We start from the raw sequence: 14,570 nt of genomic DNA, 5'->3' as shown, positions 1-14,570 counted from the left end.
CGAAGATGAAAGAATATTAGGTTATTATTGCTCTTGACGTGTCGCTAACACGAAAAGTTAAACTGGTCACTGCTCCTGAAGATATTAACCTCTCGTGTTGGCATAATCTCAAATTCGCCGAATTTTTAAAATTCCATTGTATCTGGACAGGATCGGCCTATTGAACCTTTTTGCGAACATTTTCGTAACAATACTGACAGCAAGTTACGATTTGAATATCGATGTTTTTTGAACTACTAGTCATAGCCAACCGTGAAGTTTAGATACACCTTTTCTGCGTTGGTAGTGGTTAATAGTTTGTTCATTATTAACCACTAGCCAATAAGGAACAAATTTATTGAATTTTAAAATTAGTATTAGAGACAGCTCATAGAACATATTGTTCTGAATCCAGGAGATGTAGTCCATTTATTTTCTTACTCCAACACCAAAATTTTAGTTTGAAATTATGGTAAATTCAAAATTCGCTATGCTCGTTTTAAGGTTAAGTCCGTATTGGAATTGGGTCTCGGCCAATTTGTCTGAAGCTTGGCACAATGATACTTTGAAGGGGGTTGATTAGAAGTCTCAATGAGAACGAAACCTCAATGTCCTCCAACCCCGTCAAAACTATCCCTGAAGTTTCCGAAAGCATCCTGGAAGGAAAAGACTTGGTTTTGGCCAATTTCTCTGAACTTTGGCACAATGATAGTTTAGAGTAGGTTGATTAAAAGTCTCAATGAGCACGAAACCTCAAAGCCCTCCAATCTCATCAAAACTACCTTTGAAATATCCGAAAGTACCCTGGGAGAAAGGAAATTGGTTTTGGCCAATTGTTCTGAAACTTGGCACAATGATTGTTCAAAGCGTTCAAATTGTTCAAAGCAAGTCTCTATGGATTTGACACCCCAAAAGATTAGCTCTAGCATACGCTCAAGACAAGATTGCAAGAAATGAAGAAGACAGTTTTCAATGTCATCAAAGACTATTTCAACCATGATTGATCAGACTGTATTCAAGATTTTCAATGAGGACTTAACATCAGCTGTGGATAGCTCATGCAGTGGAAGCTGAAGATGAAAAGGTAGATTTCGAAGATGAAAGAATATTAAGTTATTATTGCTCTTGACGTATCGCCAACACGAAAAGTTAAACTGGTCGTTGCTCCTGAAGATGCCTACCTCTCGTGTATGACTGTAGAAAAAGAAAAATCTCAATACTAGCATGTTATGGAGGAAGTCCGAAACATTCTAGGATAAAACCCTACCGATTATGAACCATTTACAAAACATTGATTTAAACCGCATGAAGTAGCATGTTAGGGTAATTTATGAACATACTCTATTAATATACTAAAAAGTTATCAATTTACAATAAGGGGAGTGAAAGGTTAGGAAACCGATAAGCGATATTTTGATGTACACATGTTCGTACAAGAGCAGTTTTGGATCCATAGTGACCTCTAAATATTTCACCGTTCTAAAGTATGCAAGCGATAAGCCTCTTGGTAAGAAGAAAGAGCTCGGTTTTTTGGGTCTTTGACATATGACTTCGCCGTCCTTTCTCGGATAAATAATAATCAAATCGTCAATATAGGCCTGCGTATGCAAGTCTGCCTTGTTTAGTTTAACTATTAGGTCATCAAAGACCAGACACAAGATAGGAGACAAAAATCCGCTGTATGGAGTAGTTTTTGATAATAAATTTGATTATTGTAAAAAAACTCAATTGAAACATATCTAATTAAATACGATTAATAACTTGCTTGCTTGCTGCTTCATATATGGGTGATTCCGTTCTAACTGTGATTTTTTGTATTCAAAATTTCAAGATTTTAAAATTTAACTTTTCTAACTTTTTTATGCATATTATTCATCTATTTTACTGTAAAAATAAAACTCTAAGAGGAATTTACTACAACTTCAAAGTATCACGAGCAAGACACAAATGTCGGATTTTGAGTTCCACGGTACTGACTCATTTATCCACGGTACTGACATGGTAACTTAAGATATTAAACAACAAGTGCATCAATTTTCCTCAGTTTGATCATAAACATTAGAATTTATAAGGTAATTAGTTTAAATCATTTGTTACGACAAAAAAAATTAATAATTTATCGGTAAATTCTAGGAATGGACATGACACGGTACTGACATTCAAGTGATGTAGTATAAGTTTTCTTTAAGTGGCAAGTTATATTGTATAAAAATAATGTTTAAATATCTTAAGAATTATTCAATTAACACAAAATTTTTATTAATTGATTATTAATTAATGACTAGTACAAAAAAAACAATACAGGACATTGAATATCACAGTTAGAACGGAATCACCCATATATGGTCTTTTGGCCGTTTAGATCTGTTCGTTTGGATGTCCCGAGGAAGAGTGAGTCCCTAACGTCTCGCTTAAGTTCGTACAAGTGAGAAATAGGAGAGGGCGTCATTAAATAGTGTGGAAGGTAGGAGGACGTAGTTATGTTGGTTTTTCCTGAATCGTGCTATCAGGTATGTCGGAGAGAATTAAGTTTACTAGATGTTGTTAGGATATTAAGAAAAGAAATTTGGAATTACTAAAAGTAGGCATTTTGGAATTTCACGAGGTAGGCTGTGACCAGTCAAGAGTCGAAGGATTATTGTTTTACTGGGATGAAATGAAAGTGTACTTGTATTATTTATTTAGAAATGCGACTTGATTGCCACACTCTCGTGCTGGCGAAACGTGAACAGAAAGAAAAATCAACAGACCAAAAACTGTACATATATTGGAAATCCCTTAAATCATTTTTCCTCAATGCCACACTCTCCTACTGGCGAAACGTTAACAGAGAGAGACAACTAACAACAGACCCAAAACTGTACATATATTGTACAATCCCTTAAATCATTTTTTCTCAATGCTACACTCTCCTACTGGCGAAACGTTAACAGTGAGAGACAACCAACAACAGACCAAAAACTGTACATATTTTGGACAATCCCTTAAATCATTTATGCTCAATGCTACACTCTCCTACTTTCGAAACGTTAACAGTGAGAGATAACCAACAACAGACCAAAAACTGTACACATATTGGACAATCCCTTATATCATTTTTGCTCAATGCTACACTCTCCTACTGGCGAAACGTTATCAGTGAGAGATAACCAACAACAGACCAAAAACTGTACATATTTTGGACAATCCCTTAAATCATTTATGCTCAATACTACACTCTCCTACTTTCGAAACGTTAACAGTGAGAGATAACCAACAACAGACCAAAAACTGTACACATATTGGACAATCCCTTATATCATTTTTGCTCAATGCTTCACTCACCTGCTTGCGAAACGTTAACAAAGAGACACAACCAACAGTAGATCAAAAACTGTACATATATTGGACAATCCCCTAAACAAATTGTAGCATGTTACGTTACTTTATGAACATATAGTATAAACATCGTAAAAAATTATCAATTTGCAATAGAAGGGAGTCAAAGGTTAGTAAACCGATAAAAGTTCGAATGTGAATCCATTGTTTCGGAAATAACACAAATTCGATCAAGTTTTTAATTACTATATTCGTCAATATTAACTGGAGCGAACATTAAAATAAAATTACTTTGTTTGGAACGGAAAATCATTAATACTTCACAAAAATATTAGCATCGCTGTAAATTAGTTTCTATTGAAATTAAAAATATGATCTGCAGCAATAAATTTAAATTTTGTTTTCAAGGTTGTTCAATTATTTGTTTAGAAATAAATTGTCTGTTGAAAAAACGTAAATAATCACGTTTTGAATTTTTAGAATTTAAGAGGAGTATGTCGCGATATACGATTCTACATGTATCTTATCAATAAAAACTTTTTTTTTTCTAACTTCACTAAGGTTATTAGCCCAACATTGTTTATTTTATTTCCATAAATAAACAACAGGAATCGATGTTATTTACCGTACTCTGCAATCACGGATATTTACTAACACATGTTTTTTCAGTTTCACATAACATTATCTTTTAATACATAGTCTGTTATATTCAAGAGTCAATAAAGTGAATTGATTGATAAATTTCAAGAAACGATATTCAACTCTACAACGTATGCTATTTGTTTAGTTATCCATATTGGACGTTTGTGAGATATACAATATTTGTACAAGTCATTTTTCAGTTCGATTATTTCACTTTTTAATCGTTAGACTGAATCCAATTACAAACTCTGAAATATTCATTGACTGGTATGAAAACACTTTTATCCTGAAGTAAAATAAAAAACCAAAACGAAATTGGCAAGCAAGGTAATGTACTACTTTTACTGGATAATGCGCCAACCCATCCTTCGATTGAATTGTTGAGGAAATGGAAAGTTTAGAGTAAAATTTTTGCATCCTTGCTACAATCAATGGATCAAAATATTATTAAAACATTGAAACGACTTTATAGAAAACAACTTTTACTTATGTTGTTATCTGTTGATGAAGATGATGTAAAAATCGTTTTATCAGTTTTTAAGGCAATGAATTTGAAGGAGTGTTGTTATATGGGATTTGATTGAAGGGAAAACTTTAAACAAGGCTTGGAACATAGTACTTAATCGGGAGAATGAAAATTCAATAACCAATACGGATGATTTTATTTTGGAGGATATGAATGAGCTAAAGTAAAGGATACAAATATGCAAGGATTGTGATGATTTTGATATCAAAGAGTGGATCACTTGTGATCAAGGCTTTCAGATTATGTCGGATGTCGAAACAGAAGAAAATTTAGACGTGGAAAATGATGTAGGACCATCTCATGATGAAGCACTTCAGGTTCTAGAAACAGCGCTCAAATGGTTTGAAAAACAAACAGAGAGTGATTCTGTAAGTTTACTACAATTGAAACGAATTACCAAATATTTTAAACCAAATTAAACTTATTATTCTTTTTGATTAATAATATAATTATTTATTAATAAATATTCCTATCATTAAGATTCACAAAACCCGCTTTTCTTCATATATTCGATTATCCGAATCCCTAACGATAACAATTAGTCCGGTTAATTGAGTTTCCACTGTATTCCTATAATTATAGAAAACATCGGCATGCGATTTAAATGAACTACTGTGTATCTCACCTGATTTGATGTGTCTCATTTGTAACGCATTTTATGATTTTGGGATCTAAAATGGGAAATCTAAGGGCTGGTAAATCTTCGTTAAGGAGAACAGGTCGTATAGCAAATGGCAAATTTAGATACTCGATCTTATGCTTTCCTTTCTTAAAATAACCTTCAGTCTTTGTTAGACAAAAATAGCAGTCGTCAAAATGGTTAGTAGGTTCCCGCCATACCATTGGAATTGCAAAAAGCATGTTTTTTCTCTTCCCATTCATCGACTGCACCAATGAAACGCTACAACTAACACAGCACGCGTGAGGGGCTCACTGTTTGTCTTGGTCTTCAATTAAAGTACCAAAATATTTGAAATGGACTTTTTTCACATTTTCGGAAAATGTCCTGGCTTGCGATTTCACCATAAATTCTCTCCAAATAGAGCAAAATTTGTGAGGAAAAGTTTTGCAATTGCGGCGCGTTTGACTCGACATTTTCGTCTTTATAATCACTTTTTGCACCTTTTATGTTTTTTATTCTGATTAATACAGTTCAGGTATTTTTTCGGCCATAAAATTTACCGATATTAACCGCCCCTTTATAAAATTACCTACCTGCTAATGTGAACAGGGATAATTAAGCTATTGAAAAGTGGTACGTGTTAGGGCTTAATTAATATTTTTTCTATTACTGAAGGGGTATTTCCATTTTAAAAATAAAGGTCTCGCCTATGTTACGAAAATCTTGTCGGCCAGTGTAATGAGTGATCTATTTTGTTATTGATTTATTTTTTTTTTTTTTGGAAAAGCAAAAAAATCAGACGAATAGGAATCTGAAGCAAAGGTTATAACAGTGAAGTCCTTGGGTGGGCTGGGGTTAATTTGGGGTCAGTAGCTGACATTTTCGGCTCAAGACTAGCTGCCTTGAGTCTTTTTCTGACTGTTCAGTCACTGACAGACACTCCTCGCGTTCTTTGAGCTCTTGTTAGAGTTGAACACCAGTGAAGGCCCAATTTCTGAGCGATGTGCTAACAATGAATCGGTGATATCTCTCCGATCTGTACATTTTCCTTTCGAAATAGTATTTTCAATGAAAGTTACCAGGCTCTTAGTAACGTCGGTAAATTCTGGAAACAGCAGACTGACTCATGTTCAGCGCACTAGCCACTTCTCGCTGACTCTGACCTTGGCGCTTGTAGTGTCAATTTTCAGGTTCTTGTTTATGGTTAACGGGGATGTATTTGATAATTTGATAATGTTTTATAAGGTTAGATATATAGTTACCTCTAATTACCACTATTGGTAAACAAAGTAAACAAGTGGTTAGATAGATATTTTATTTCATTTGGAAGCTACTACGATTAGTTTTAAGATTTTACTAGAAAAAATTTCGTATTCAGTTTTTTGCAAGTAATTTGCAATCGCCTGAATCGAATTTTTTCTCACGCGTGTAGTGAACTCCAAGATAAAAAAAAAATAATTCAATTCTAGCTATATTATGTACACAAATTTTTATAGTGTAAATTCTATAGTTGAAAACTTTCAATTCTAACAGATCAAATATGGAATATTAACCAGTTCATGAAAATATCGATGTTACTTCAAGTGTACCTAAACTCGAGAAACTTCGTGGATTACATCGAAGTTTGACACATAGAGTAGATTGCTTGGGTAAATTTATGTTAAGAGCCGAACCAAAATTGATTGAAGAGCCTGCTATTCGTATAAAAGCACTATCGTGAGAGACCCACAAACTTCTGTAAGTTCCAACTTCAATTTAGAAGTAATTATAGCGTATATTGCTGCATTAGTAAGTTTATAAATGTCATTATCTTTACTGGATGTAGGGTATCTTCTACAGTAATTAGATCTGGAAGAAGTTTACTGTAGGTATCAATTTATCTTTAGAACAAAGTGGTTTAAAGTGGTTTATTGTGAACTAATTGAACCAATAAAAAAGTAAATCGGCGTATCATTTTCACTAGGGTAGAAAATAGGTGAGAAATGGTTTTTCAAAATATTTAATCTACAATTGTGGAGCGAAAAGCCGTTTTTTATTTGAAAAATATTATTTTTTTGTTTTCATATGCCTTTTTTCAATAAAAAATATGAATTAGAATGTAAAAGTAACCTCAAATGTTTAAAAAACCCACTTGTTAACATTTTATTTGAAAAATTTGAATCGGAAAAAATGATTAAAATAAAATAAATATAATCTATTGATATTAAAATTCTTTAGATTTAAAAAAATAATGATATATGTCGTTTATCAATATATTATCGTGATATAAAATTTTTTAAATGGAATATATGAAACAATCTGAAGTTTGTAATATTTTTTCGTATTTCAATTTCATTAACAAACTTTTAACAATATTTCAAAATTTTTCTCTCACAAATATGTTGTGGATTTCTCAATTTTTAATGGAGTTTATTCATTTTTACATTAGAACGTCCGTTATAATATTCATGTTTTTTTTTTCATTCATTTACATTAATAAAGAATGTAATTTCGGAATTCTTTCTTTCTCATGTCAATTCGTTTCTCCGATAAACTGTTATACTTTTATTTCTTGATATTCGTTCAAGAAAATCCGTTTTGTGTTTAATTAAAAGGAGTGTAGTATTATTATTGGTGATGGAGAGTAATAGTAAAGAAAGTTTAAACAACACACCAGAAGATGTTGTTGAATCGGCAACTGTAGCGACTATAAATCTTCTTCCTGAGGAATCCAGGGAACAGTATTTAAAGGAATATAATTCTGTTATGGAGTGGCGTACTAAAAAAGTCATAGACAGTTTCACAGAAGAATCTTACTAACTTACTTTGAAACTAAATCCAAAATGTGAAAGTCTTCAGCACTTTGGTCGACTTATTCAAAACTGAAAGGCACCTTGATGGTGAATAACGACGTAGACATCAGTAAATACTCGAAACTCATTGCATATTTGAAAAATAAATTAGTTTGCTATAGACCTAAAGAATCTAAATGTGAAGAAATTAATAAATTTCTGTTGCAAGCTCCAGATGATCATTATCTCATCCATAAGGTATGACAGCAAACAATTTTAATGTAAGCTTAGATATTATTTGTAACATCTTTCAGGCTGCTTTGATATTCGGAATCGCAGGAGCTCTGCGGAGGGAACAATTATATAAAATGAAGTGTAAAGATATTAATAATACCAGAAATATTTTAATTATCATAGTACCTAATACAAAAACTCGATTTACTGTTATAGGTGGAATATCTGACAATAGATTAAGCTTGGTAAACATTTATAAAAAATATAAAAACCAACGACCCACAAATGTCAAAACAGATAATTTCTTTTTGCAGTATAGAAATGGAAAATGTAAAACCCAAGTTGTAGGTATCAATACCTTTTCAAAAATTCGCTCTTCGGCGTTTCTATTAGTGGATTCCAATGGTGATATAATTCAACTAAAGAAGCACGGTGGGTGGAAATTCAACACAGTTGCGGAGGGCTACGTAGACGACTCAATAAAAATCAAAAAACGGATTCCGCAGTGAAAATTTTAACAGGAACAACTAGGTCTATTTCAAGCAGCATTATAAATGTTCACGATACTACCAACAATCCCATAAGTACCTACTAATACAACTAAAGACGATGTTATTTCATTAAACTTGTTAAATGTTGCCAGCTCAAGTACCAATAGTAATGTAACTTCTTCTTCATTTCAAATTAATAACGCCAACAGTTGTACTTTTAATATTACTATTATAAAATAAACATTGATAAAAGTTTTATCGAATTTTTTTAAGTCTAGGGACGTAAAAAAATTTTTGTATGAAACTCGTGAGTAAACTAACTTTTTTCCACTAGAAGGAATTGGTTAAACCGCCCTACTCCTGAAGAAAAGTATTACTTTACTCACTTGTTGCATAAATAGCTATTATTATTCTGATATTTCTGACATTTATTTGTCAAGGAAGAGGTAAAGCTTTCTAGCACTTAGTTTTATGATACCACATGTGCTGGATATTTTACCGAAAGCATTATCACTTAAAGGAACTTGAGTAGATCAACCAAACTCGACATTCGTTGCGTAAGTTCTAGGATTTTTTCTCGTCAAAATCTGTGTCAAACCGTCCTACTCGAGAAAAAAAATATTACTTGTTGCATAAATAAGTATTTATCATGTTTAAGAAATGACAAATTTACGAAGTTACATACGCCGCTTATCGAGGAAACTTAAAAGCGCAGCAGAAACATTACACTTTCTGAGAAATTGTTACTTAATAACATATGTAGATAAATCTTACTTTCTTGAACTTTCGTTTAATATAATTCATTCTCTGTTCAGATCTCTAACAATAATCTTGTAATTGCTTGAATAAATATATTTTTTTAAAAACGAATTTTTCGTTAAGAAAACCAAAATTTTCGCTTCAAAGTAAATAACTCGAAACTAAATCGAAAATGAAAAAAGAAAATATGGCTTATGAAAAATGGTAGCTTTTAAAAAAATTTCGCCAAAATCGGACTATTCTTTCAAGAGTTGGTTTTTCGCAATTTACGCAAATTTTGGAATAACGCGTAGAAAATTTGTAAATATTTGCATGATCTCCAATTTTTTCCAAAAATAAAATGTACTGATTAATTCATATATTCATACTCATGTTTTATACTTATACAAACCCCCTACTAATCAAATTTCAGCAATAAAATTGCATGTTCAAAGTTCCTCGTTCTTCGCTTTCAGTAATAATCAAATTTCAAAATTCTCATTAATTCCTGCAATCGATTAAACATTTTCGAAACCAACGTAATAATCACAGTCACAGGCATTTTGAGCTATTAGATGTCTCTAAACCAACTAACTATAACCGTATTGAGAAATTTCGTAAAAAATGGCGGAGTATCTGTATTGGAAATGGTGGAAGCTGGGTTTCAAAATATGGTGGTGGTGTTAGAAGAAAAAAAAAAAGGTTGAAAGCTAGAGAAACGTAAATCACAAATAACCAACTTCACAGTAAACTCCAAAAACTCACGCACTTTCTTTCCAGAACTCGTTACTCAAAAAAACAAGTTGAATGGTGTTTTTTTAATAATTTCTTTAAATTGATAACAGTTACTGAAGGTAAACTCCTTCTACAAGTTTACTTTCAGTCCCTGAAGACGTGTGTTCAATATGATTGTTATCAACGGTTCCAGAAATTTTATTATTTATATATTTAATGTGGAGTTATAAAAAAGATAATTTGGTAGATAGTTTCTGAGTAGAAAGGAGTGAAGTTAGAATTATTTTCAATTTAAAATTGTCTTTTCGTGACAATTTAGGGATCAAACAAGTTATTTTTAAGCTCGACAATTTGTTTCTGCCATTGGTTAATGGGAAAACGGAGTAATTAAATTATTTTGATTTGTGCAGAAGTAAGGTAAGTAGGCCATTTCAGTTACTTCTTGTGCAAGTCGTTTCGTTATCTTGTTTTCTTTGCAGTTTTCTAGATATAGTAGATATCTTTCATTTGTGTGGTGGATAAGGTCCACAAATATAAAATGTTGTTACGCCTTTAAAAAGGGTGAAATTTTAAGAGTAAGGATAAGTTTAACATATTTACGTATAGAAAGAATCTCAGTAGAAAGAAATAAACTATTTTGTATTTTGTAACAATATTCGATTCATATATCTGAATACTGAATATGAATTGTTCATAATTTAGTTTAATGAGTTGAAAAAAGTAGGATTTGATGATTGAATTTACAGAAAGAGATATAAGCTTTATTGTCTTAGAAAATTTTACAATTTTATCGACAGAGCAACATAATTTTATATTAGATAATATAAAATTATAAAAATATAAAATAACAATTTGACTATATAATATTAAGTCTATGGTAAATTGTAGAATTCTGCCACAAAATGATAAGGTTTTTTAAACAGAAATATCTTTGTCAATTTTCGGAACTTATATAGATATAGTTGAGTCAATGTTCAAATTCTTTTCTTCTAGTGGGGTATGCATGAATGTGAAGGTGTTTCGAAGCAAACAAATAGATTCTAGAATGAAAAAAGCGGGGAGAGATAGAATTTTGTCTTTATAAAAATAGAATTCGCGATGCATTCAACTTCTCAAACAAAAAATATCACGAATAACTATTTTTTGTAATTTGAAGATAGATTCGAAGACCCCCAGAAAGGCAAGCTATACCGAAGATGCGATTTGAACAACGAGTAGTAAGTTGTTAAAGCATTACGAGAATCGAGACACAGACTCAATCGCAAAACAAGTTTTCTACATATACAGACCATTTAAATGTACCAACAATATGTAGACAAAGAAAATTGATAGAATTTGAGGAGCGTATTAAATCACTATTGAGTTTTAGAGCTGGTTAAAGCTCCTTTATAAAATAAAACTAAAGTTTTCTCAGTGTTTAAACAGAGACCGTTCGCGTCAGACCACGACTTAATACTAATGAGATCTTTGCCTATGGTAGAATGTAAAGCTTTTATATCTTGATCAATCCATGTGTTAAGACTTGTTAGATAGCTAGGGAAAAGCCCTTTTTCAAAGGATTCGTTGATTAGAGAGCATAAACTTTTCACATCACTTTCATTCAAATTCAAACTTAGTTGTTAACCCATCGTTGCTGCAGGAAGTCTTGTTTTGAATGCTAGTATAGTTTGCTCTTGCTCTAGCTCAAATCTATCTAAACGTCTGAGAAAAAGACTGTCACTGATTCTTTCGAGGAATTTTTATCTCTCGAGATGCAATTGTTGTAGTAACTCAGCTTGATAGTTTTTGATAATTATCCGATACAACAATAGTTATTGATATAATTGAGGATGTGAGGATTGTCTGTGAACTTGGTAATATAGAAGAGTGATCTCATATTCTTGTAGCAAGCAAATGATCTATAAGAGGAATGAATATGTCGGTTTTTAGCTAAATATTTAGTCAATGTAAAATTATATGTCGATATATATTGAATTATGTCGAAACATCAAGGTTTTTGTCCCTTAAAAAAACAATTACAATTAAAAGAGACCTAAAATCAAGAGAATTTGTCAACAGCCTTGCTGATCCGTTTCTCACCATGGGAAATTCCTATTTTTCACTTATTTCTGCTATATTTCCTTCAACTTCTCGCCCTAAATACTTCCAGGTCTGGATTTCAGTATTTTCATCATTCTATTATTTATTTTTCTTCATTTTATGATTCTTCCTTTATATATGTTCGAACAATCTTAGTTTCTGTATTTTTACGTTCTCTATTATGCCTTCTTCCATTTGATTCCTCATTTCATAGTATTCGGTATTATTTTTTTTTCACTTTTTGGTTTTCTTATCTCCAGTTTTTATTCGTTTTTCTGCCTAAGTTACTGTTGGCTCCATTATTGTGTGTTTTTTTTTAGCATACCTGCTATAATTTAGTTGTAACTATGTTTTTCTTCATTAAAAATCGTTCAGAATTGTTGAATTAGACACAATCGAAGAAGAATTATTTATATTAATTTTATATTCAATTCCCATTTTACTCAAAAAACGAATAATATTGTTAAGTAGAAGCACACAATGTGTAATTGTTGATAATAATAATTTGATAATTTGAAATGAAATCAAACAAATAGCTTTTAATAGATATAAACGCATTAAAGTTCTATATAAATCAACTAATGGATGTTCACTTTCATGTGGAAAGCCTGATTTTGGTTTCCATATTTTGCTTTTGTCGGAAAGTGGCTACGTGTATGAGCGAGAGGTATACCTTTATAACCCCTGTTTGAAAATACGAAGGGTCCAAAATTGAGAGAAATATGTGATGGATTGAACGAACGAATATAAAAAAAATCTCATATTGTAAAATTGATTTATATTAGGACCACAAGGAAGAATACACTAAGTGTCAAATTATAATGAAAAACAAATTTTTTATACAGTTTGACTTTAGTTTTAATTGTTTTCTTCAGTAAGGTTACTTCTTTTTTGGAATTTTCTATTTGGTTTTATCAAATCGTTATTCTGCTTACATCTTTACCGATAATTCCACTAAACTTCACTACTATAACTTTTATAGTCTTTAAAGAAAATTCGCAATGTTTCAATTTTGAAAATTGTCGTGAAAATTATGTTGAGGGATTGTTCACTAAACTAAGGTAACTAATTCAGTCAAATCATCAGGTCAGCTAATTCAAATCAAAATTTGATATAAATAATAAATTCTAACAATTACTATCCATTTTTCATGTATTAATTTCTTTAATTTCCTATTTATTAGACATTTTGATATATTAATGCATCTTAATGTACTTGATTTTAGGTCTCTTCAGTTTTAAAATTAGTTTTTTGTAATAATTTTTTGTAGAAAGATAAAATTTAACGTTACGACTTTTTTTCAAATCTTTTTTACTTAAAGAAACGTCAAATTTTATCTTTCTTCAAAAAATTATTACAAAAAACTAATTTTAAAACACAAGAGACCTAAAATCAAGAACATTTAGATGCATTAATTTTTAATGTCACATCATCATCAAGCTTTTCAATCTTATGTGGATTATGGCTATCACTTTTTCTTTGAGGTAAATTACTCCTCGTTTTCTAATTTTTATTTTCTTTATAGTTTGTCGTTTGTTTTGGCTGCTTTTGTAATTATTTTCCATTCTTTTCGGTTCCGGCATTTTGCTCTCCAGTTTTCTATATTGAATGCTTTTATGTCCTCCTCTATTTCGTTTCTCCAAGTTTTTCTCGGCCTGCTCTTTCTCCTTGGCCACAATGGGATCCATTGCGTTATTCTTTTAATCAGTTCAATTGGTTTTCTTCTCATTATGTACCCGACCCAGTTGAGACTTTGTGTTTTTATGTATCTCACTATATTCTCCTTCCCCAGTTCTCTCTCTATTTCTTCATTTTTTTTCTTTGCTCTTCTTTCTCCTTTCTGTGTTATGTTTCGGCCTGTTATAGTTCTAATTATCTTTCTTCCGGTTCTTTTAAGTTCTTCTTCTTCTCTTTTGTTTATTACTGTTGTTTCCATTGCATATGTGATTACTGGTCTTATTAGGGTTTTGTACATTTTTATTTTGTTTTGTTTGGTTACGTTTTTGTTTTTTTAGTAGGTTTTTGTTTCTTCCATAGGCTTGATAGTCCTTTTGTATCCTATTCTCTACCATATTTAAGAAGTTCCGGTTCTATTCCATCATCTCCCAAGGCTTTGTCATTTTCTTCTTTCGTCTTGCACCTCATTTTCTGTGGGCGATGTTCTGTTTGCCGTCTCTCGCTTTTATCCCTCTTGTTTTTATTATTGGTTTATCTTAAGTTATTTGTATTTCCATCATTGTTTATTTCTTCTATCATCTTATTAAGCCATTCGTTCTTTTTTCTTTTACAAATATAAAATTTCATGTGTTTAACCAATATAATATAGACTATTGGTTGATCCTAATAATGCTTATTCTATGCAATAGCTAAGATGGCTCCTAGAGTTTTCATATTTTCTATCTTCAAACTTTAATACTTCAATTCTGTGACCCCTA

The 14,570-nt window shown here is 31.4% G+C and overlaps 1 protein-coding gene across 1 annotated transcript in view; it reads left to right on the top strand.

The window, feature by feature from the left end:
• Positions 1-4,707: 4,707 nt before the first annotated feature.
• Positions 4,708-14,570, top strand: part of LOC130898075 (zinc finger BED domain-containing protein 5-like) — a 29,820-nt gene continuing 19,957 nt past the window's right edge. The window contains exon 1 of the mRNA XM_057807119.1: positions 4,708-4,833. Coding sequence (XP_057663102.1) covers positions 4,708-4,833 — 126 coding nt within the window. The remainder of the gene's footprint in view (positions 4,834-14,570) is intronic.

The sequence above is a fragment of the Diorhabda carinulata genome, chromosome 9 (genome assembly GCF_026250575.1).
Source record: "Diorhabda carinulata isolate Delta chromosome 9, icDioCari1.1, whole genome shotgun sequence".
In the NCBI taxonomy this organism is placed as follows: domain Eukaryota; kingdom Metazoa; phylum Arthropoda; class Insecta; order Coleoptera; family Chrysomelidae; genus Diorhabda; species Diorhabda carinulata.
This window is presented reverse-complemented; position numbering and strand designations above follow the sequence as displayed.